The sequence below is a fragment of the Acyrthosiphon pisum genome, chromosome X, assembly GCF_005508785.2.
Source record: "Acyrthosiphon pisum isolate AL4f chromosome X, pea_aphid_22Mar2018_4r6ur, whole genome shotgun sequence".
Taxonomy (NCBI): Eukaryota; Metazoa; Arthropoda; class Insecta; order Hemiptera; family Aphididae; genus Acyrthosiphon; species Acyrthosiphon pisum.
Genome location: NC_042493.1, coordinates 46,386,510 through 46,414,103, shown reverse-complemented (window position 1 = coordinate 46,414,103; position 27,594 = coordinate 46,386,510). Strand labels below are relative to the sequence as shown.

The following is a 27,594-nucleotide window of genomic DNA, read 5'->3' as shown; positions in this document are numbered from 1 at the left end:
GCTTTTCAGCTCCACCTTTTGGTTTTTTTTCCATAATCTATTATGTATTAAATTATAGTAGTATTTAAATATTTAATTCTACACTGAATAAAATTAACAAATAATTGCATAGGTACACCAGCTTAGATGTGCGAGTACATGACGCCACCAAAATCGTCGGAATAAGAAAGCAATTCGTATCGTGCATTCATACTATCATAGTGATATAATATACTAATCTATGGATAGTGTCTACTGTCTAGGCTATTATAGACTCAATATTGTAATAAATTTAAACTATTTTAAGAATATGTTTTCCGGTTAGGTTAGGTTACCGCTGATAGCACAGCGATTTATCAATATATCATTTAAACAAAATATATATTTATATATACATAGACTAGCATATTACGTAATACTCGGGGAATCAAAATTGTTTACAAATATACAATTATCTGTTTCAAAAATATTTTTCATTCAATACACGTTGGGTTATTTTGTACCGGTAGATGAATATAATATGACACCAGCCCACTGTGCAAATGCACAGTAGCACAGTGGCCCAGTCCGCCCCTGTAGGTAGGTACTCTAAAATAGAGACGTCACATAATTATAGAAACCAGCAAATGCTTATTTAACGAAACACCACCAAATTTTAACATTCTTGAAGAATTATCAATATTGATGTTTATGTAATATTATCTTGAACATCATTAAAATTGGCACTATAGCGGGAATTAGTAGATTAATTCATTCACCCGCTAACTTCACGGACCTATGTTTGTTATCATTGCTATATAAATAATAATTCAATGAATTCGAAAAAAGTTTATCTCGTATATTTTAAGAATGGATGTAAAATAAATTATTGCACAGGTACGAAAAACGATTCTGAGCGGAGTCTGTCAGCCAATTTATGTTTCTAAAGATATTTTATTATATATTCATTATTTATATTGCTTAATTGTTATTAATAGTTTTGTTCTCTTAGTAATGCCAATGGTAGCTGGTAGGTTGGACTAATTGTATTAAGTCATTTTCGTGACCTTTGGCCTTGAATAACCTTTGACGTGCACTTGATTTTGTGGTTGACTTTTAATACATTGTTTATGATGACGTTATAAAGGTATGCCCAATTTCAGCTTGATGGGATTTTTTCCGTACAGAAGCCTAATTTTCGTCTAATTTGACTGGGCTATTGGATACACAATGTCATGTCATGACATCGAACATATACAAAGCAGAGTAAAGCATGTACCTACAACATATAATATACAAAATTAAACGCAGGTATATAAAATGCCTGTGTAGAATGTAGATAATAATAAAAATGTAGCTTGACAAAAAACCAATTCAAATATAAAAAAAAAGTGAAGCCATAAAATTATACATAATATTATAAAGGCTTAATTTGAGTTACACACTTTTAAATTTTGTACTACACAATTCAATTATTGTACTACACGTAACTTTAAGAGCTGCTATAAACACAAAAGTCAATGATTAAATTACCATTTTATATTATAAAATTCACATAAACAATAATGATGTGTGTGTATGTTTGTGTAATTGACCGGTCGGCTAGGTTGGCGAGTGAATTGGTGGTTTGGAGGCAATTACTTGTTGCCTCTATTTATAATTTTATAATTCATTTAATAATAAGAAAACTTATTTTAAATTTCAATCAATATTTTATAGTTTATAGTAATAGTTATACCATAGTTAGAAACAATGTCCTAACCCGTTAAATGTATAAACATAATATAAAAAATATTGTGCAAACGCATTTAAATTCACAGCCCTGTTTAACACATTTTTTACTATTTATATGTACCTACGTTGCGAATTTATCGTGAAATCGGTTTCCAATAAATCATAATTTACGCCACTGATTAAGTAATACAAAGATTATTATTAAACTTACAAAATTGTTGTTTTATTTTCATGCAATCATGAATTATATTATACATTAATTTATAATTATAAATAATCTTATTAGTGATCAATGGTAGTGAGTAAAATGTAGAATACCTAACTTAGATTTACGTAGGTATACCTAAAAGTACTTACTTCGATCTTTTCTACTTTATTTAATTATAATATTTTCTACTTTTGAAGTATTCCTATATATTTAAATTATTTTTTTTATTAAAACATTGGTAAATTAGATTCCAGTTTGCAATATACATTTTTGTTGGTTAAAATTTAAAAAAAAAACCAACTTTATAATTTAGGTGGGCCTCAGTACACAATTTAGGAGGGGGCCCCGTTGGCATTTGCCAACTAAACGACCGTTAAATCCGCCACTGGGTGACCGGACACTTTGGAATGGAAGAGTCCTAAAAATTCCATGTCCAACTTATAACATCAAATCATATCCAAGTCCTACTCCAAGGCATGGGTATACCCGAAACTTGTGTTCTTGGGAAACCTTTGTTTTCCCGTCATACCGATTACCGATAAATGCCATTTATCATAAATTACCTACATTATAAATTATTAATTTTGTTATCGTATATAGCGGTTATTTCTTATTATTATTTTTCATACGACGACCTATAATTGCACATACATATGTAGGTACAAAATATTATATTAGTATAGGTATTTAATTACGACCGCAACTTTGTGTATGTGAGTCGGAAAAAATTCTGAAAATCCAACCCAAGATTATATAATTTAATATTAATATATAATTTTATATAATTTAATTTTTTGAAATATAATATTTCTCTACATTCTAGATGAACCAATTAGTGATTATCGATTGTTTAATGGAATGTTTAATTGTTCTCATCCAAACAACTATACATTATAATTATTGTATTGATATATTAAAAAACATTCAAATAGATACATACAGTATACATGGAAATATGTAGCTAAGAGGTTATCAAAAATAAGAAAGTAACAATAGAAATTAGAAAAAGACATTTATTTGAGACAAAAAATTGTGAAATATGAAAATAAAAATAAAATTTTTTTAAAAAGAATTCATTAACAGTTTTACGCTATACATAATAAAAAAAATAGTAATAAAATATTACCTAATATATATGTATATATATATATATATTAAAATTACATACTTAATTATGATTTTTATATAAATATGATAACATTATAAATGAAAATAATTATTAAAAAACAATCGAGAAAACAAATAAACTCAATTTTAACCACGCATGTTAACACGGACATTCCTGCCCTATAAAAGTGATATGAGAAAATGTGCTTTTTGGGGGCTTACCTTTTCGATTTCGGGACTCAGTTTACTACAAAAAAGTTGTTTTGCAACCAGTTTACCACCTACCGTTTTTACTCGGGGATGCAGATTTAAAATATTACTAGACAAAACAATTACTAAAAACTAAATAATAAATTAATGATATTCCTTTGATCATAAAATAGAACAAATATCAGAAACTCCCTTTTTGTAAATTATATAATGACACATATGTGCTTATAATGTATTACAGACAACCCTTCACTTGTTCACAACTACTCGAGTAGTCAAATGTACCTTACATGCGTATTTGTTATAGAACGGAACTGAGACATTAATTCGGATAATCCGTATAATTACTTCATGTGGAATAATATCCAAAAAGGGAAACAATTGAAATTAAACTTTAAATCTTATTAAATTAAATAAAAAAACTATAACTTTTTAAATGTCAGATTCTTATTAATAAAATTATGAAATACAATTCGAGTATATACAACTAGAAAAGATGAAATATGATAAATCAGACAAATTCTCGCATGGATTTGATTTTAGATTTAAATTAGTAAAACTTTTATCATAAAGGGAACTTCAATAATATTAACAAAGTTGTTGACATTTTAACATAATTTTTATGTACTTCTTTTTTAAATCAGTTTTATTATTTTCAGGCACTGTAAAATGGACTTGAATACGGCTTTATCGGATTCAAAAATTGCTATACATTTGTTTTTTAACAATAAATTTGACGAGGCTCAACATATATTGGAACCATGGTATGTACCTACCTTACTATAACGTATGCTATATTCATAAAACGGATGTATCATATAGATTTACAGTGTTAATCATATAAAAATGTAATTACAATATAATTAGTTGCATTTAGGTTAAGAAAAATACTATTACGTTTATAAAAATGTAAATAGATCAGTTGTATACATTTCATTATACGGGTATACATATCAAAACCGGATCTCATAACTAGAGTTAATTCTTAGGTTTTACTTAAGTCCATCAGTTAAATAAAGTATTATTCGTTTTGTTGGGGGGGTTTTATAAAAAAAAAACCTTATGGATTAGTATGTAGATTAGGTACATCGTACATCCTGTTGGCTGTAGTATAAAAAGCTTTGCGCAGAAAAACGATAGAAGTAAAGTAGATGTATATACGATATACCTATTGTTTTAAACGGAAAACAGTATAATAATTTTGTGTTTATAGTTTATAAAAGATACTTTTTAAAAATATTCATGTAGGTACTATTTGTACACTGCAGACACTTACTTTGAAAATAATTTAAAATACGTATTTAAGTACTCAGTTTAACAAGGTACCTATTTTAGAGTGCAAATCCATAAAACAAGCATTTATAGCTGATACTTATAAATACTTAACATTTTTAATGTAATTTTTGTTACTTTAAAAATAATTTTAAACAAAGTTTTATGGCATTTTCTAGTAAGCACATAAGTTTTATGGAAAATTGTATAGGTACCTAATTGTTTTGTGTAACTATAAATTACCAACTTGCCCATCTACTTTTTTTATTTGAAAGTTCGGTGAAGTATGTGAAACATAAAAAACATATCATTCGTGAAAAAATCTATTAGAATTGCTTATTTCTATTATAAGGTATTTACAATTTTATTATAAAATCTAAGAGTGATATCCTACTATCTTCGAACCTACCCTTGTTTCAGAACATTTTTTGTAATTTCTATATATTGTACTATAACAATAATGGTATTTTAAAATTAAAATTTAATATATGGGTTAATATACCCTTGAAAATGATAATATGTAAAATTGAAACTATGTAAATGTGTATGAATAAAAACAAAGGTTCCATCAAATTTGAATTATATTTATATGGGTTTTATGTTAAATATCCATGCCATTTTTTTAATGTGATTTAATTAATTATTTATAGAAATTATTAAATTATATACTAAAATTAATTAAATGTATTTGATTTTAAATACTGATTGATAGGCAAATACTTTAAGAAAATATATAAAACATTATGACCGAGCACTTTTTAAAAGTATTTAAAATAGGTACGTATCAGAGTAATTATCTACTTAAAATGTATTTGAGTACTTTTACTCAAGTAGGTACTTATAACAAGACTGAATAATATTGCATATGCTGCACCTATATCCTATAAAGAAAAATGAAAATATTAATAGCATTAATTGACAACCAATATTCGGTATTGGAATCCTTAGAGATGTAATTTAAAATTTAAAAAGAAAAATGTTATTGAAATTTTCTGAAAATTTGATTATTTATGTATTTTTCTTAACATAATTAATTTTTTATGTTGTATAGTTGTTATGTTAGTTAAATATTAACTGGATATTAATGGCTAAAATTAAAATATATAGGTCCTACCTATATGTTAAATAAAACATATTTACCATTTTTAATTTTATCCATTTTATCCATTATAGATAGTTTTGACATATGGTCTAATGTTAAAATGTATATTGTATATTAAATTGTTTTTGAAAAAGCCCAAAATAAATTTGTAGGTTCAACTTAAATTTATTGAAATATTGGTAATTCAAGCTTAAACAGAATACAGTAAACTCTCGTTACCTATGTCGAAACTCAAGGAGAACCGATTAAATGTCGAGATATCAAGTGTTAGGTTATTAATTAATACGATTGTAATGGTAATTATTTCGTTGGGATTTAAATTGAGTCGAGATATCGACGTTTAACATAATAAGAATCTACTGTACTATAATATTATAATGATCGGGCCTTATAATGGAGTATGTGGCTGCATCGTTCTATAATATAAAAACGAAAAGACAATTGAGTCGGTATATATATCTTGGGAACAAGAGTTTTTATAAAAAATAAAAAATAGTATGTATGATAAATATTGAATAACACGTAGGTAGAACAAAAATGTATATTATGAGAGTGCTGAACGAAAAATTTAATACTCGCCAGTGTAGGTACTATACTCGGAAAAGTGTAATATCGTTAACCATTGTAAATGCTTGTATTGTATTTATAAACAATGGGATTATAAGTATAGGAAATGCATTTTAAACAAAATTGCAATTTTTTTTTAATAAGCTTGTTGAAAAATGATTATTTCATATTTTATATGTAGGTACATATTATATTAATTACGCTGACCTTGACATTGCGCAATGGACATGAAATATTGACTCATTTCTTGAATAATTTCACATAGTTTTTACATTGCTATATATTATAGGTAGGTACCTATAGCCGTACGAAATAAGCGTATTTAAGTTAATTTATAAACACATATTATTACCCAATTATAAGCTACGTGCATATTCGTATTAAATTTAAACTCGTACCCACGTGCGCTTAATGTAAATAAATAATGTAGATTATGAGTATTTAACTGACGCAATTATTCTTTTTTTTAGTGCGTTTTTCAATTACAATATTTATATAGGTACCTAATATGAAAAATCTGAATAACGCTCTCACATCAGATTACAACCTTACAGGATGAACCATTAATTGTGTCTATGTAAGAGAACACGCATTGGTTCAACCTATATAACAAGTGATCCATTTAAGTGTATACAGTATACACTATAGTTACACTCATTATTTTGAAATTTCAATTATTTTAAAAACAATATTTTGTGGTGTATCCATGTGTCATCATACTTGACTCGTCTAAACTTAAAAGACCTTTAGGTATAGCAGTATAGGCAGTGGCGTACACACCCTTTTCTAATTGGGGGGGGGGGAGATATTTTTCAAAAAATTGTGAAATTGCTATCATAAATATTAAAAACAAAGATTGATTAAGTCAATTTTCTATAATATTATTATAAATAATTTATAAAATATAATATACTGATTTATTTGTATATTAGTACTTTTAATGTAATGTAAAATTAATTATTTAAAAAATTACTTTAGATAATTGAGGTACTTGGCTGTCCTGACTACATGATGGCTAATAATAGCTGGATCATCAATATCTTAAGAGTTCAGTCGTATCTTCTTGTTTTAACTAATTAACTACCTATATCACTTATAAATACTTGTTTGAAATTAGATTTTTATGTCTGTATATTCTAAAAAGTTTCCTGCTTTGAAATCAATTACGTATGTATGTTGACATTTAAAAAAGTAATTAACTTTAAAAAAAGGTAGGCAAGTAGGTTTCACTTTGTTGTATATTAGGTGTCGTGTGGGTCACTGTAATAGTGTAATGGATATGGTTAAATTTTAATTCAATGATATAAAATCATAATAAAAAAAAAAAAAAAACAATTCTGAGAAAGACGGACTGGCTATACGGACTTCCTATATTATTACTAAATATATATTAATACGATATTATTGCTATTGAAGTAATTTATTTTACTATTAGACATTAAGTTGAATTAATTTTTGACAAAAAATTGCATATAAAAATGCCATTGTGCGTATGTAATATAACAATATACTTTTAGAGCCGTTCTCGCTATGTCCGGTTAAGTGTCTGATAACGCCAACTGGCAGAATTTCTTTTGTGTTTGGTATCGATAGAATTCTGCCGGTTAGTCTTAACCAACACTTAACCTGATATTGTAAGAATGTCCCTAAAAGTTTCAAGTACCATGAATAATTGTTTTTATAACCTACAACAAAATAACTAAAATTGTAATTATTTGTTTAAATATCTAAATCCACCTAATTTTAACTTAAAATATCTATAGAAAAAAAAAACTATGTTCATATATTTTTAGGTTTTTTGGTTGCAGTATGAGCTACTTACTTATGATTAACTTTCTTTGATATTTTAAATCATTACTTAATAATTGAACATGTTCGTGATTTTGATGAACTTTGTCAAAATATAAACTTAAAATTCTTAAAAAAAAAATATGCTTAATGTGTATATGTATATTTTTAAATTGCTATCATATCAATGTATTAGGAACCTTGTAACTTAAACCTTTTTAACTCAATGAAATATTTTTTGTCGATATTTAAAGAAAAAAACTAAAAAAATTGAAAATTTCTCACACTTATAAATAGTTTAAAAAGAATCAACATTTTATCATTTAGGTATTTAAACATTTTATGAAAATTTAAAGTGTCTAAAGTTAAAAGTTTTTTTACTTCTAAACCAAATTGATTTTGTCGACGACTAGTTTTGCGTGAAAATGCGGGTTTTTCTTTAATTAATTTTTTTATTTTTTACGAAACTTTTGGAATTTACTGGAGTAAAATACTCAAAAACCTAAATTTTTTTGCAAACATTTTGTTTTGGAATGACATCTTACTTTTCGAAATAATGAGTGACAACTGTAAACCCTTACGTAATGAATCACCTTGTAAGTGTACGATGTATGTATGGTCGTTATACAAACGAGTATAAACGGAATCGTGTTAGCGGATAATATATTTTATTATTTATATTTTAATAATATGTACTTTTTTTAATTGCACTACAACAAACTTGTTGAATTACCTTGTGGTCCGTTCCATAGCGAATTCTATACTCAGAATTGCATTAAACCGTAATCTACTCTTGGACCTTGTATACCTTGTTCTACTGAAATATTTATATTATTCATCTTCTTCACCCGCTTTTGTAATCACGCGTCTATACCGTTTAGTTCCAATGGGTATATTGTATAATATCTAATACATAAAGTGTATTTTTTTTCATTTCGTATACAATTATACAGGAAGATACACCAGAAAGCATGCGCACCTCCATGTTTTCATTTAATAATCAGTGTATTCAAATTCTGATTTTGGAATTTTCAAGTATAGCCAAAGAACATATTTTCAAATTCTTGATTTTTTTCGCATCAGGTACTTATAGGGAATGTCCTGTGGCCATATAAACTTCAGTTTTTCAAATTAGGAACCTCATTTTTACTGTCAATTATTTGTAGTGGATAATTTTTTTGAAAATATTATTGTATACATTTAGATACTTCTAATTTAAAATCTGAACGAGTACCTAAAATTTAAAATATAATATGTAATATTGGATCTAGTAGGTATTTATTATACTTGTACCATTTTTATAAACTAATAATGTTGATAGATTAATCATTAATATTTTACTAAAACGTTCAAATTACTAGGTATTATGGGCCTCTATAGACTATTAGACTGAACATAACTATATCTTCCAAACTGACCCTTTCCAAACTTGAAACTATTATCCATAGCGTCCAAAGTTAAATATATCAAAAACTATACTCGTTTAAATTTTGATTCTAATACGTCAACATTTTTAGAAAAATTATACGCTAAATAATTTACTGTAGAGTTCTCATTTGAAAAACAGAAGTTAGGATCTCTATATTCATGCATAATTGTAAATTACTGAGCCGCCGGCAGTTATCTTTATTATTTGGTAACAGTGAGAATGATAAATGAATACAAGCAATAGCAGGTATAATATATTATATTATTGTATTTACTTATCTTATCTAAGATAACTACCGTGGGCTTCGTTATTAGTATTCATCCACGAGTTTGGGAATTCTTATAGTGTATAGTATACAAAATCTCAAGCATTTTAAATATGGTCTTTGAGTATATTTTAAAATTCTATAAATCAGATTATGAATGATTGACTGCATTGATTAAGAAAAAGGGGTAAGTATGCGACTGAATCACCCTGTAACAGAGTGTAATCTCCCGCCTCCTATTGGCTATAGCTAATAAGTCATAACTGTCTCCTGCAGTCCTGTCAATATATATCTACTTTAACATCTATGTAGGTTAGTGGTAACAGCTATATTTCAATATTTAACGGAAATTAACTGTTCAATTTCTAAAATATTTCATTTAATTAACTATATAAGTAAATAATTGGCTTGGTAAGTACCTCTGCAGATTCGTATATCGGTATAAGTAACGCAAAAACAAAAATTTAATTTTTTCCGAAATATTATAGCTGTCTGTGGTAATAGTTTAAAAAGTATTAACTATAGAAAAGTTTTGAGAGAAAACCTTTTTTTACCATTTTCCTAAATATATTAAGTGCATAGGTCGTGGATCGCACTGAATGCGTTTTAAATAATTTGATTCAGTGTGATATTTTTATTTGGCTGTGATCACGATAAAATATACGTACCTACGTAAAAAGTAATGAATAATAATTAATTTAAAATTATTATACACTATATATATATATATAGTATTATAGTATATAGGTACAAGTATTGTTATTTGTTACTATATGTATAGCTATAATTTGTAACGCAGTGCTGTGTTAACAAATTTGTTTACCGGGGAAGAAGTTTTATGGTACCACTCTTTATATTACCCTTTTAAACATCGAAAAAAATATATAATCACACTTCAAGGTACAAATGTATTTAATTATAGCAAACGTAGTTAAAAACTGAAACAATTTATGTACATAAATTATGTATTAATCACTATATTTAAGAAAAAAGTAAAATATATAAATGTAATATCTATAATTAGTACTTTAACATTGGACGGCTGCATCTATCCAATCTTATCTTACATTTATTGTTATATAATGGTACAATAATATACAAAATGCTTAACATATGGGTATATGTTATATCCGCCTAATTTGTACATAGAAATATTTCTAATATAGGTATAATATTATTTATGATGGGTCCGCAAAAAAAATATATTTTTAAACATAGGTACCTACATTTAACAAATTTTAAAACGTAAATAATAGTGTAATTATTTTCAGTAGGTACTACTTATTACGATATTAATTTTTTTCTACCATGGCTTGGAAACTGTACGTTACTTTATAAAGTCCCATTGACTAATTCCGATTGCACTTACATTATGCTCGCCATAAGCGCAAACTTTCAGAAAATTCTCAAGTACCTAGACGTACAGGTCACTATTGCGTAGACCAGTATTGTTGTGATTTTATTGTGATACTTAAGTTTTAAAATGAAAAAGCAAGACATTTTGTTAGGCTCCCTTCATCTGAGTTTGGCCCTTAATACTACTCCATTTGGCAAGCAGTGTGCAAACGGTACTTTAATGGGTTTTCACTAATTTCCATATAAAGTCGATTTTAATACCTAATTTGTATTCGCACGCTGTACTGGCATAGCGTTGACATTATATAATGTGTATCATAATATTTGTAACATTTTTGAATAAATTAGCTGTGTAAACAGGCCAAAAAAATAAACGATAATAATAATCTACGCATTTGGAACACTGAACGTTACATGTTATTATTGATATTATAATAACATTATACATTGTATCTTAAAAATTAAGTGTTCCTTATAAATATGATATAAGTAGTTGCAGATTCTGTCCACAGAATGAAAAACGGTCGATACATATTTAAAACATTCACGTTATATATATTATTGCAGTATTATGTAGCATGAATAAGAAGATTTGAATAATAATTTGAAAAATATATTCTGTTCACTTTGTTGTTTTACAATGGTATTATTATTATTATTATTATGTATGTTTCTACCTATAGTTTTAATGTTGTTCAATTTAAAATTTTTAAGTATCACAATTATCGCCGTACCGGAAATGTTAGTGTAGGGACTTATATGATTAAATAGTACCTATAACACGATAAATGTTGATATGTTTATTATTAGGTATAATAAGTTATACCGTACTACCTACGACGTTATTAAGTATGTACCTAATGTACATCTGATAAAAATTATAACTTTGTAATATTATAATTTGTATTGCTTACTGAATTTGTATGTGCTTAAAAATTAATATGATTGTCAATCGTTTAATCTATAATTTTAATTACGGTTTTATAGGGTTGGAACGAGCATGTATCACACCATTGGGAGATCAATTTTTCTGTTTCTAGAAGCTTTACTCACATTTGAACAGGTTAATGTTGTTTTAATTTTTATATTATGCAAATCACATACTAAACATGTACCTGTTCTATTCATTTGTGTTTTGACTAAAAATATGCTGTTTATTTGTCAAGGACTTGTGTGCAAAAAATAAAATCAAAACCGCGATATGATTCTGTAGGTCTAGTTTGTGTCAAGGCCTCACGCGTCCACTGCAATAATATTTTAGTTGTATTTATTAATATTTGTACTTTATGTTACTTGTACAATATTTCTACTAATATTTTTTTTTTTTATAATACACTTTTAATTATATACACCAAACACAATTGGCACATTGATAATGTTTATACCGGTAAAAAAGTAAAGGCTCAAAACAGATTGATGACGTCGATCTTAATACCGCATATTATGACATTGAACGGAATAGCTCATCATATACAGACTGATTCTTCAAACATGCTCACCTCCATTTTTCCCTTTAATAATCAATTTAATAAAATTCTAATTTTTAAAATGTTTAAATACTTAAGTACTATTTTTAAGTACTTAAAATATACTTTGAAAAATACTTTTTACACATACAAAATTACTGTTTACACAAACACGCTTATTTTTTTCAAACGAGAATCAACCATTTTTACTGTCAATTGCATCAACATTTGAATGAGTAGCTTCTGAGTTATTATAGGCTAAAAATACGGGTATGAGACATCCTTTTAAGCTGATGATTTGTAAAAATTGGTATCACCACAAGGCACTTTTTAAATGGCATAAAAATCTAAAAATTTTAAAATATAGTTCTCAAGTACCCTACTTAAAATTCCCCAAATCAGAATTTAAATGAATTCATTATTAATTGAAACCTACAAGTGAGCATACTTGATGAATTACTCTGGTGCAGTATAATAACACTGGTGATATATATTAAATATTTCACCTGAAATAATAACAATATCGTGTTTTTTTTATGAACACATATAATTCTTTATGCAGGCGAGCATACAGAAAGCGTCCGCGGCGCTGAAATCCAGTATCCGTTTGTGCAATTCGTATCGCAGAAAAACCACTCTGACGCAGTCCATTGGGAACATAATGAAAAAGCCTAACTACGACTCGTACACGCCGGGTATGCTATTTATATTAGTACGTTTTTGAATGCTGTAGCATGACTAGAAATATTTTCAGGGGTGAGTTATTGGACCCTCTAACCACCCCTGTACGCATATAAATAATATATAGATCCTGTAATAAGTTCTTAAAATAACTTTGAAATAGCGTACCAATCAGGAAACCAGAAAAATATGAGACTAACAAAATCAAAATAAAATTTTAATTTAAATCGTAGAGACGTAGATGTTAACGTCATACCTTACTATAATACACCAGCCCAGATGTAGGGAATCAAGTATAAAAACTATATTATGTCCCTTAAAAATGTTGGTTTTCCTTATGTACCTACCTATCACTGCAGGTTGTATCAATAGAATATTAGTTACTATTAATTTGGTGTTGGTACATTAAAATTGACGTTCCATTATTTATCTGCCTTAATTATATTGGTACCTATCTGATAATTATTTTAATCATGATAGAAGCTGAAATTATTTAAGAATTTTTAAAATATGTAAAAGCTAAATAACTTTTTTTATTTAGGTACCTATAATACCTATATACTAAAAAAATAAATATGAACCTTTAAGCACTTTTTCATGAGGGCTAACTAAAAAATTAGGCTATAATTAGCCCCTAGGGCTCACAATTGTTTAATATGGGCTTGACTCCTGCGGCAGCAGATGATTAGAGCGTTTCGAGTTCGTGATCCTGAAAATTACTATAACGTGTGACCATGGTCACCGTTGGTAACTATATTATAGCATATATAAATTTCAAATTTAATGAAAAATCAAAAACTTATGTTATTTAGTACATATAATTTGTTATTGAAGCTATATTTTAATTTTAAATCTGAAATGATTGCAAATAATATGTTAAGCGGTACAGTTTACACAAACATTCGTAAGAAATGCACGGTTATCGATTTTCCATATATGTATACGTAGGTACATTACACCTACCTAGTACCTAATGGTACAGTAATTAGTGCAACATGAGCTTTATTTTAAAGGGAACTAAAATGTTGTAAGGCAGGTATGATCTGACAACATTAAATATAAAAATTATCAAATTTTCGTTGTACATTCTGGAAGTTAAAGATTAGGTAATGATAATAAAAATATAATATTTGATATTTGATAAATCCTATCAAATATTGTATACTACCTGTATGCATTTCAAAATAACATACATTAGGTACAACATAATACATTCAATTTCTTAACTTTTATTTAATATCGTTATTGCTAAAATTATTAAGTACTTATAAAAACAATCTAGATGCATAAGATTATAAGAAGGTACTTATGTAAGTACCTACTCCTTTTTCTCCTATATTTTTTACATGCTTTATTGATAAAAAAAAATTGAATGTAGCAGAACGTATAGATTATTACAATAGTAGTTTTATAGCTAATTGAAATAACCATTAACGATTTAATAAAACGTGATTTTCTACCGATTTGTCTGAGTCGTAAAAATCTCAAAATCAAGTTTAATAATTTACCACTAATAGCCACTTAATGAGCTATTTTAAAGACAAAAGATAAGTATTTTTGAAACGTATTAAAAAAGTATAGTTTTTATGATCCATTTGAACAGAACAATAGTTTGTCATTAATATTGAATAATAAACTTTCTTCTATTTTTTTTTTTATTGATCAAGACATTTTAGGAGGGCATAATATAACACTACTAAGTTGCGTATTATTATATTTATTATTTATATTTTATTACTAATACACTCAAGGAAACGGGATCAATAAGAATACACACTGATAATAATAATGGTTTTAATTTCAAAAAGACGTTTTATCCAGTGGTGTCCAAAAGCATAAATCGTATTATTTATTAGACAGCCTAAAAGCGCAAAATTGATAATATGCTCTTTTGTACCTTAACAATGGGATAAAATCGAAAATTCAATTTTATTATTTAGTATAATTAAAAGTTAAAACCCATTATTTTTTAATTGATAAACAACTTCCAGTATTGAATTTCTAAATTGATTTTAAGGTACATACTCAATTAATTATAACTCTGATTATTATAATATCTATTATAAATTAAAAATTATTTAATAGGTAGGTGATTGGTAATGGCAATATATTACGTATAAACAAAAAAAACTAATTGTTTTATTGGTATTAATTATTCTATTTTATATAATACGTTTTTAAAAATAAGCTCAACAGGTTTTTTTTAACTACTTAATTTAATGTTTTAATGATCCTATAAAATACGTAAACACTATATTAAATTGTCTAGGTATAAAATATTATTACTTGTATGAAAAATATTGTCGATATATTACTTAGTACTTTTGGGCTTTGGTTTGCATTTGAGTCATATTTTCCGCTTATTGGTCACAGCCTATTTAGAGTTTACCGACCATCTTATTTGTAAATCTGCTAAATCTTGCTAGTTATATGCTCATATAGTTACATTATACATTCGTACAATACTGTTACCATAGGGTACTTATATAGGTACTTAGTTAGAGTTGGGTGTTACTACATAATACATGTATTATCCAAACAAAACATAATATACCGTAATATTATTCTAGGCTAATAAACCATTATTAGCATATAATATACTATGCGCAATGGATAGTTAAAATTCAATTTATTGTCACTTGCCGAGATATATTCATTCCATCATTGTATTTCTTGCCTATCATGTATATACAGTTATACATCGGCATTAAATTATGTCAAATGGGGGTTTCTTTTGTTTTAAATTGTGTGTCATCGAAATTTGTTATCATCTTTGTTATCATCCCAATTAATTTAACTTCTTTTATCTTGCTTTTAAAACAAAAATAATACATTTTTATACCTAATAAGTAATTACCAGATAAATTATACTCAAGAGAGTGCTCTTATTCACGAATAATACGAATAATATTTTGTATAAACATTGTAGAACAGGCATGTCAAACACGCAGCCCGCGGCTCAATGGACGAAAAAAAAAAAATAATAAAATATTAATGTTGTGTCACGACTATCTTAGATTCTTAGATTAAAATTACAAGGGAAAAATCAAATTATAACAGCGATTAATGACCATGTTAAGGCTTTCAAATTAAAATTAGATCTATTTAAAACATAATTACAAAATGAAGATTTAACGCATTTCCCAGCATGCATGACGTATACAAAAACTAATAATAAACCAATTTCCTACAAAAAATATTCATAAAAAATTATTTCTATGTTTAGTAGGTAGTACTTATCAATGCGAGCAACTTTTTTCATTAATGAACAGTAATAAATCACCCGTTAGATCCAGATTAACCGACATACATCTAAATGCAGTATTAAAAGTGGCTTCGTCAAATAATATTTCTCCCAAATTTGAATAGTTGGTGGGAGAAAAGAGATGTCAAATATCGTCTAAAAAGAATTATCAACATGTTTTTTTTGTAATTTATACAACAGCTATTTTCATAAATAATTAGTGTGATTTATATTTTATTTAAATGTTAATGTTCATTTTTTTTCATTTTTTAATTTAGTTGTAATTGCTGTATTCGTGAATATAAAGAATAAAATTGAAAAATGTCTACAAAATATTAATTTTTTTGCCAAATTTTTATGTGTGGCCCAAATAGTAAACTATTCAATATATTTGGCCCACTTGATACTTTGAGTTTGACATGCCTTTTGTAGAATATAATATTGAACAGTACCATTAAATTATTTCTGAAACTGTTAATGTCTTATGTTTAACACCTATTGTTAATTATTATTACTTTATTACCTGTACAGACGAGTTGCACGCCGAACTGTGTTTTGCAGAAGCGCTGTTACTCAAAGCGCTGTTGACATTCATCGAGGATGAGACGTTAGTCAGTTTCATCCGCGCTGGCATTAAAATACGATCTTGCTACAATTCGTACAAGTATGTGTTCATCCCATATCGTACGACCAAGACGTTTAAGTCTATCGTATGGTTTTGTTTTATAGGAGGTACCTACCTAATACTGAGTAATACCTATACTATTTACTAGAGGTGGGTCGAACTTTTTGAAGTTCAAAAAATCGAACCAAACTTTAAAAATACCGAACCCAACCAAATTCAAACAAAATGTTCGAAATTTGATAATTAATTTGAACTTTAAAATAGTTTAAACTACAAAAAAATTTCAACTCGTCAAACGATTCTAATCAAACATTTTCCGGTGTTTATTGTTAAATATTAAATAGGTAATTAATTTGTAATTTGTTTATTGTCTATAATATAGTATGTACCATATACGATTTACCCATATTCTATAGGTACTAGTTTATTTTTATTTTTTATTTATTTTGAATGTGGATGGTTCTGTGTTGAATGTATTGTTATATTTAATTTTGATGTTACAAAAATAAAATTAAACACACGATACTGTCCGGGTATCGATTATATTTTATAGACTTACATAATTATTTTGACTCTGCACTATTTATATAATCGAAGTTCGTAACTCACTGAACAATATTAAAAGTTAATATTGATTATTGTTATTCAATATTCGTAAATCGTTATCATTTATGAAATTGGTCCTTACTTTTATTTAGTCCTACTACATATTCGATAGTCGTTAGTTATGTTGGTTTGACATAGGACTATAAAGTTTAATTTGATATTTAATCTAAAAGTTTAATTTGGGTTCAGTTCAACAATGAAATATAATAAATATATGATTTAGGTGTGGTTTGATGTTTGAATGAAATGTTCGGTTCAAGTACAATTAAAAAATTCGGTTCAAGACCATATTTTGGAGTTCGTCCCACCTTTATTACTTACCTTCCTGAATCCTTTGCGCCTACCAGTTTAGTAATGTCATATTGAACATAATAATTAATAATATATTGTTAGATTTTGATAGACAATATAACGTTATAAATATTTTCGCTTAGTAATGGTTATATTTGCTTAAGCAGTCTTCGACTGTTACGATTCGTTGGTTCTGGTTAAAGTTCTATTTCCAAGTGAAATCTTCGGAACTTGGGTTATTTTTTATAATATATTAATTTATATTCTATAATGGTTTGTAACATAAATAATAACATAAACATTTCACTGTTAAAAAAAAACAATTTACAATGTTCTTATACATTTTTACATTTAGGTACGTACAGAATATAAGAAGAAATAATACTATACAAACCATATTTTGGTTAATACTTAACCTTTAAAATCAATATATTTCTAGTTTTAGGTTCTAGTTTTGTGATTTAGACAATATTCCGGGCTTTGTACAAAACTGGTTATATTTACGGTCTGATAATAATATTATAGTCCCTGTCTTACACTAATAAATTAGTACAAATATAAGTTGAGAATAGTGTGTGTGTGTTAGTTAATTAATAAATATTTAGCACGCATGCTATTATGATGTTTTTTTTTCTAGAGAATGTAATGTCATACTTACCTCGCGCGAGTGGTCCGAAAACGAGAAGTCTTACAAAGAGCATTTCGAGAGCGGAGTGCGCCTAGGTATTGGGGCTTTTAATCTGGTAAATATTACGTACAATAAACTATAAAGAATATAATATGCGTACATAGATAAATATAATAATATAGTTGTATGATTATATTGTACAGAGTTATTACTTATTAACCGAGTAAGCTCACCACCATTTTCCCCTTCAATAATAAATGTATTAAAAGTCTGAACTTTTGAAACTTGTAAGTATATTTAAAGAGCCATATTTTCAAATACTTAGAATTTAATATAATTTAAGAAGTGTCCTGTAGCATACCAATTTCTTTTTTTTAAATTAAAATCATCCTTTTCCCTGTAAATTATTAATCAGATGACTTTTTTGTAAATATTAATGCATCTAAATTGAAATCTTAACAAGTAATTTTTAAGTTATTTAATTGTTTTTCCTAATGATAATGGGTTTGAAAGACATTGGGTCTATGATTATTTTAAAACTTCCTAATTAATATTAATCCATCAACATTTTATAATTGGTAAAAACTAAAAATGTCCAAGTATAATAAATATTAGGTCCAATATTACATTCGTTTTATATTTTTTTAAAACCATTTTTATGGACTATTATCCTAAAAATCTAAAATATACATAATATTATTAGGTAACTAAAAAATTACTTATTCAAATTTTGATTTCTAAAAATCACATTAATATCTAAATAAGCGAAAATCTGGTCCACAAGTATAACTTATACTTAAAAATTTCAAAAAATCATAATTGGTTTAAATTGATCATTAGAGAAAAAATGAATTTTACACGGATTTATGGTGAATGACCATGTATTGATAATATGCCATTATGTAATGGTCCACACGAGTTTCGATCGTTGTTGTATCGCACTATTATAATATACGTTCACACTGCACACATATTTTATACATTTATAATATAATATGTCGTATACGAATTTAAATTTATATTGTGTATTTTTATTTTTCCCCGTGTGTATAGATGATTTCGTTACTGCCATCGAAAATAATCAAACTACTGGAATTCATCGGGTTTTCCGGGAGCAAAGTAATCATTTTTTTTAGAAACGCCGTTCACAATATACCTACATATTATGAATATATAAAATATAAAATGTACCTTATAATATAATTCGTGAGAACTGGGAGTTCTGCAGTTGAAAGGCACCGCCGATCCATTTTTTTTATACATTGGCGCATTCCAGCTAACAGCAGCAGGAAAGCAGAAATAAAATTATCGCATGTGTCACTATTTATTTATCTTTTGTTGCCATATTTTGTTCGATCTGCATCCGGTGAAAAAATTTTACATTACAGATAAATAGATAATAGTGTTCTGGATGACGTTGACGTGTATAAACGAGGAAAAAATTAAATTTACAGCGAAAACGTCACTTTTTCATTTATATAGGTGGTGCCTTTCAGTTAGACGCCCGCGATAACGTATTATTATATTATTATAAGTTACAACCACTGATAATAAAGGAATTGATAGGACGTCATGGCATAAATACTAAACGCAAGTGTGAAATTTTGTGATCGGAATGGCAGCCAAAAGAAGAAAATTATCAATATAACCATTATAATATGGCGACCATGCTCTAAAAAATGAACCACCCCGCCACCGGGTGACCGTCCGTTGTCATGGGTGGATCCAGAATCTGTGTACGGAGGGGGCACTTAAATTAAAAACATTTCTACGATAATTAATGAACAATTATATAATACTTCCTTTTGTGAACGGTGGGGGGAGGGCACTTGCCCCAGTGCTCCCCGATGGATCCATCCTTGGAAAGGAACTATGATATTTTTTATGTATTGTTACAAAATAATTTTTAATAAAAGTTTATGTACCCAATAATAGATAGTACCTAATTTTTTTACAATTTATAGTAACATAGTTAATAATTAATATTTCATAGTTACACGTAAAACAATTAAAAAGTTTTTTAACGATTCAAATGTTACATATTTGATTTGTTTCAACGATACATTTTGTTGTACAAATTGAGTGCTAGTTTTAAATATTGCGGGAAATAATTCATAAAAATACATTTTTAACAATATTTTAATATAAGCTAATAACGTTTGTAAGATAGGTACATACTTAAATTACACATAAAATATGGCGCCAAACTGATAACAAAGCCCATAGGTACTATTATACTAACATGATTAAAATATAATTTCAAATATTATAAGAAGCATTTACTCTTTTTTCATAGATAGATCACAATGTCATATACTAGATCTAGGCTAACCTACAAAGATATCGCAGAAATACAGAAAAATATCGATCATGAATACCGACATTTTAGATTTTAGATTAAAGACTGCTGATGTAAGGTCACCGGTGGGTTGGGGTGATAAATTGTACATGACTAGGTAACGAGGTGATAACAAACAAGTGCCAATTTTTATTTATTTTTTATGATTTTATTGGACAGTTCGTTGATAAAAGGAAAAGGTCAATTTGTCATTTTCTAATTATTACTTATTAGTTATTATACTTGAATTTTAGAAAATGTTTTTTTTACGTAGTTTCCATTCAGTATCAAACTATTTGATTTTTATAATTTTTGTATGAAAAAAGAAGTGAAAAGCCATTAAAGCCAGAATTACAGAAATGATATACAGAATTGAGACGATTATTGAGTTTCCTAAAATGTAGGAATTTTGACTTTTTCCTTGTTAATCATACGCCTTCCAATCAAATTATCAGAAAAAATGTAACTGCAGACGTTCTACCTTTTCCTGAATTATCCGTAACTATAATATACCTACGTATATCTACGTGTATACTACGTGTTGCTTTCCTGAATGTAAATATTAAAAATAGAATCTAACCGCAGGAACAGGGCCTTGGCGAACTTGAATTGTGTTACCAGGTGCCACATGGACTGCGGCACGTCCTGTGCGTGCTAACCATGCTCACATACCACCTGGTCGTGGTGTACGTTTTCAGTCAGGAGGAGGGTGATTTGGAGTTTTGCGACGCAGCGCTGCGCCAACAGCTGACGGTAAGGTTTCGTTTCCATTGCTAAATTTATTATATTATTTATCAATTTATCATAATAGGTATAATACACTGCGATAAAAAAATACATAGTGTATATGTATACCTCCGTATATATTTTTGGAGGGGCAAATTAGTGGGACCTCTAATAAAATAAAAACGGTACCTAATCGAATTAAAGAGCTTTAAGTATCAATAGAGCACGCTTATATTGTAAACATATTATACAGGGTGATTCATCAAGTAAATGAGGATTGCTCTTTTTTTTCTGTAAATGAATTGGATGAATTTTTAAAATATTATGTATCTAAATCGAAACTTGAACGAGTAGTTTTGAGTTATTTAACGTTGTGTACTAAGGATAATAGGTCCATGATAATGGGTTTGGGAAATATTTTAGTAACTAATTTACTAATCTTAATATTTTAATACTTAAAAAATTTGTAAAAATTATGTGACTATAATAAATATTACATCCAGTATAATAACATCTATTTTATATTTTTATAAAAGTATTTTTAAGGACTATTATTATTAGTACAGGTATACATTTCAATAACCCAGACAGTATTAGTATCTACCTACTCCTTCAAATTTTAATTTAGATGCATCTAAATTTTCAAACATATCATCTACCTAACAATTTACAGTGAAAAAGTTAATTGTAAAACATTTTTGTTTCAAATCTTTGACGCGCAGTTGTCATATTTTATATAATTGAATTTTTTCATTTATTATTCTTCTATTTATGTTTTAATTGGAAACAATCCTTAAATATTATAATCTGTAGACACAATTAATATTGGATTTGTAAATATAATATTATAAATTATTTATATATTATATACCTTAGTAGTTAGTACCCTACGCGTATTCGGAAACCAGTTGGGGGTTATATATGGTAGGTATAAATGCCTATCATATTATTTTATTAAATAATATCTATCAGTATTTAACCATCGTTACATATTTTTGTGCATTTACATGATCGTGTGCTCAGCTGTATCCCAACGGCGCGTGGTTCTTGTACTTTAAAGGACGCCTGGAGTTTATGCGCGGTGACGTAGACGACGCGATCAAGTGGTACACGGCTTCGGTGGAGTCCCAAGACTCGTGGCCGCAATTCCATCACATATGCTACTGGGAACTTTGCTGGGCCAATTGGTTCGTATAATAATGTACCTAATATATTAGAAACATATACTGCTGGATAATATCAAATTTAAAATGTGTGTTGTCATTTAAAAAAAGTAAATAATTGTAACAAATATGATTATCCCTACTTACCTTTTTTTTAAATATGTCGTTTTTTAATCTCATCAAACGATCTAAAAAAATATATTCATATATTTTTAAAAATGTTAATACTTTACGAGATGATGTGTTAACTGGTAAAAAAGTATATTTGCACTAAGGTTTTTTTAAACATTATTAAATGGTTTGAAATGAAACGACAGCGACCTATTTGATTCCTGCAGTGTACCATCACGGTGATAAAAAATTACGAACGGATTTATCTGATTTCGTAACAGTGCGGATTCAATATGGTGGGGCATAGGGACCTCTCCCCTAGTGCATTAGCTGTGCTATATATTATGCTAAATATAGTTGTAAAATATAACTTATAAGTAACTTATACTAATACATTAATAATTTTATAATTATCTAATAATATTAGATTCCTTTAAACTAATAACTATAATAAGTAATACGTATTGGTGGCACTTAGCTCTAATTGTTGTGAATATGTATTTAATATTATTTATATATATTATATTTTTTAAATATTATTTAGATTGGCCACCCTACCCCTCTCCTCCCAAGTTGTTAATAAAAATCCTAGATCCACCACTGTTTCGTGATTCGACACCTTGACACAATTTAACGGATATAATATATAATTATTAATTATATACAAGTTAGATATTAATACATTGATATACCATGGTACCGGTATACGAATCGCGGTATGTTTATAATAATACGATACTTTTTAGCGTTGCCTTAAACTGGAAACGGGCAGAAACGTACGCGGCCAAATTGGCCGAGCAGAGCAAGTGGTCACGCACTACATACAACTACCAGCGCGCATGCATTATGCTCATGCGAGGATACAATTGTCTTTCCCGCGATGAGCTCAATACGGTCAACCAGCTAATGGCGTAAGCGAGCACCTTGCACAATAATATCGTTATAATATTGGAGCTTAAGTTTTTTGTTGTTTTTTTTTTTAAATTTCATTGTCAAGGCTTTGAACCAAAAACAATCCAAACAGTGTAATATAAAAAAAAAGCCTCAGCAGCTATAAATGTTACTACATACTACTACTATAATGTACACCTGAATAGGAACTAATTTTTTTTTATATAATATTCTCGTATTATTCGACTTATTATCTATTAATATTCGTATTAGGTATATCGTTTTCGTTAACTAAAACACCAACAACAATATTAATAATATGAACAAAATATTGAAAAGTGGCCACATTATATAACAAAATAAAAAAAAAATGTGTATTATGTAGGTACTTCAACGCTGAATAAATCGATGATTATTACGTATTTAAAACAAGCTCGTGGTTTTCAATACCCGAGAAACCTATGAAAACAAAAACAAAACGAAAGTCTGAAAAATGTGATTTGGTTCAAAGCTTGAGACGGTTTCGTTCTATGCGAAAATTATTATAAGTACATATTTATAATTTACCTATAATTTATTATTGTTTGTGTGAACTGCAGCGACGTGCCCAAATACAAACAGAGGATTGCGGGAAAATCGTTACCAATGGAAAAATTTGCCGTGAAGAGATCTCAAAGGTTTACCAATCAGAATAACCGGCTGTTCATGCCCGCCATTGAATTGCTGTACTTGTGGAACTTGTTCAACGTGTTCGGAAAACGAAAGTCATTGTGCGACAATTTGTACAGGCTCATTGACAGAAACACAAAGGATCTTGAAAAAAATCCTGGTACAGTTATTATCCAATTTATTATTATTCGTCTTTAAGTTATTGTTATATATCGCATCGTTATTTTTATCACTTATTGTTAGTATTATTGTTGCTATAACTCGATGCAGTGGCTGTATAGGCGGAGATCATGGTAACTATTAGGGGGGTGCGCTTAAACTTCCGATAGTATATTATAATAATAATTATTAATAGTCGTGTGGGCTTTTCATCACACACAAAAAACATCCATTCAACTTCATTTGATGGGGCACCAAACTTTTAAGTCCTGGTCATATTTTGGTGATTGCTTAGGGTATAAATACATGTATATTTTGAAGATTTTTGGGTTAAGTATCCCCTGGGTTACTAAACAAAATAACTTATATTTTTCTCTAAATAATAACAAAATATATAGATATATCATCGATTATATGTTTACTTAGTATTTATATTGCTTATTCTTTAGTCAGTGAATTATTAAATACATATAATATCACAGTCCACAGATATACGTTTAATAATAAATGATAAGTGATAAAATGATACTACAGTAAATACTAAGTTATTAAGATAAAAAATATTGAAAATCAAATCATTTACACGTGTATCTTAATTTGTGCCAGCCACAGCTTTATTTTCAGTCAACGGTCGAATTTGTAGAAATTATTTGTTCAAATATTCGTTTACTTGAATAGATAGGTACGTTTTATTGCTCAAATCAGATTTGTACAAACTAGATTGCGCAAAAAAACTGAATGTGTGAGTAAACGCATCTATATTAATATTAAAGTTTTACATTCAATATTAAACATAACTATAATATATATTTTTTAAGTTCAGGGAAAACAGTACACCGCTACTACACCATTATAATTCAAATTATTCTTTGTACACTTTTCTAAACAATGGCTTGCCTAGCCCTTAGGCATGACAACCATTAAAAACTTGCATTTGTTTATTATGTACGTTGCATTTCTATATAACTAATAATTGTGAAATGTGATTAAAAGTGTTCTGGCCGCAATGTTTTAATTTTTCATATTATGGTCCAAGGGTAAAATATATTGGAGCGATCATATATCATCAACTCCTAAGTGGTAATTTAAAATTTTCTCCATACAAGTATACAACGCCATCAAAATCCAAAATTGAAGTTTGTGGTCTACTATTAACTGACGGTCGGTGTCAGTGAGCAAGTATGATCAAAAGGAATCAAATTTAAAATTGAATATAGTTTAGGTACCTACTTTTTGTTCTGTGCAATTTAATTTATTTTAATTTTTCATTTACAACAAATTACAATTTTAAACTCGTAAAAGAAGGTGATGTGTAGCTACTTTAAATCTCAAATCTCAAATTAAGTTTCTAAAGTATTAAACAATTAAGATATCCCGATAAATTAGTCGCAATTAGCATTAGCGGCATGTAGAAATTAAAGTAGGTACCGAGTTTTCTTCAAATATTATCACCCTGTTCGAAACTGTCGAATCGATTGATTTTTGTAATTTCACTCCATTATATTTTGTATTGATAGCGTTTTTAAGACGATGATGAGACTAAGGGCGTATGAAGTAATATGCTATATATTATATGTTTGTATTCTATCGAAACCTAAACCTACCTACTATATATAACTACTGCAATGCTAATATTGACGTATTAGTTATTGTTAAACCGAACAAGCGTAGACATTTCTTAAGAATTTTCGTCAGGACTAAACAATTATAGTCATTATAGGTTTTTTCTTTTTACTTTTTCTAGAGCTTCAAGAGCTTCTAGAGTTTCTGACCATCGCGTGCGTGTAATATAACCGATTTACGTACCACTCTAAATCAATACGGTCATATATGGTTACTGTATAAGTCTAAAGTCAATTAGTGGCGGATTTAATCGCGCCAGCTGAATTCCGATACCAGGCGGCCGGTTGTATTATATACGCGTCCTGCAACCGAGCACCCCTTTTGACTATACAGTGACGTCTTGAGCGACTCGGTATGCCGACGATTCGTTTAGACTAGCCACAATTTTTTGCTTGGGACCTACCTATATGTTTATTACGTACTAATTGGGTCGCAACATTGAGTTGGGTGGGAATGAATTACGAAGCATACAAATAAAACAATTAAAAATACAATTACGATGATATAACGTTTTATGATTTATTATATAGGATTGACAAATAACATCAAATATAATTTTCAAATTAGTGTGATTTTTGGTCATAAGTTTTTGTGGGCCACAGAAAAAAAGGTTGTAGGGACACAGGTTGAGTAGGTATGACTGGTTTTGACCATCAGACCGTGTGTCTGTGTAGGTATACAATATTTCTCATAGTTATTATAACATATTATAAAGTTATTCAAAAACAAAACGCTTCAGTAGTCATCCAGTTCAAATGTTTTTGTAGTTCTGATAAAAACCATTGATTATACGAGGTAGAAATCCTATATCTACCTAAATTTACACAGTACTTATCAAATAACAAAATTTCTTGCAGGCTTGTAGAAATCAAAATTTTCCACAAACGAAATTCAAAAAAAAAATAAAGAATACATTCACATGATCTTGGTTCGTGTAGTATACTAAGGCTGGTTCTTACGACCTCCGGTTAAAGTTAACAGACACTTTACCGGACATTGTAAGAATGGCCCTAAATAGTATAAATACATACTAACGTATGATTAAAATATTTTATCGATCGTGATATTAACTAATACATTATTTACAGAATATCTATGTGTTTTCGAACTTGAATCTTTTTATACTAATCTGTCTATACGATTAACTATCAGGTTAGATTAATTAATAATCTGCAGATATTAATTGTGTGAACTGTAGTAGTAGCATACTTGCGTGTTTGCATCCAGCTAGTTTAAAAAAAATTACCTACGTTAAAACAGATCATGTTTACAGATCATGTCTATAGCCATGATTAAAATTAAATATATTTTTGATTGATCATTTTGTGTATTATAATGTTTACAAATAAAAATAAACCAATTACCTAATAATTTGTA

General features: G+C 28.0%; 1 protein-coding gene across 3 annotated transcripts in view; it reads left to right on the top strand.

Annotated features, from left to right (window-relative positions):
• Positions 1 to 27,594, top strand: part of LOC100161279 (tetratricopeptide repeat protein 39B) — a 50,786-nt gene that overhangs the window by 7,349 nt on the left and 15,843 nt on the right. For 2 of the 3 annotated variants that reach the window (XM_001945084.5, XM_016800697.2), the window contains exons 3-12: positions 3,877 to 3,981; positions 11,984 to 12,059; positions 13,025 to 13,157; positions 16,919 to 17,051; positions 18,547 to 18,652; positions 19,591 to 19,656; positions 21,461 to 21,628; positions 22,625 to 22,788; positions 23,622 to 23,786; positions 24,366 to 24,595. In XM_001945084.5, the coding sequence (XP_001945119.2) occupies positions 3,877 to 3,981; positions 11,984 to 12,059; positions 13,025 to 13,157; positions 16,919 to 17,051; positions 18,547 to 18,652; positions 19,591 to 19,656; positions 21,461 to 21,628; positions 22,625 to 22,788; positions 23,622 to 23,786; positions 24,366 to 24,595 (1,346 nt within the window). The remainder of the gene's footprint in view (positions 1 to 3,876; positions 3,982 to 11,983; positions 12,060 to 13,024; positions 13,158 to 16,918; positions 17,052 to 18,546; positions 18,653 to 19,590; positions 19,657 to 21,460; positions 21,629 to 22,624; positions 22,789 to 23,621; positions 23,787 to 24,365; positions 24,596 to 27,594) is intronic. The other variant, XM_029486578.1, reaches the window with a different exon arrangement.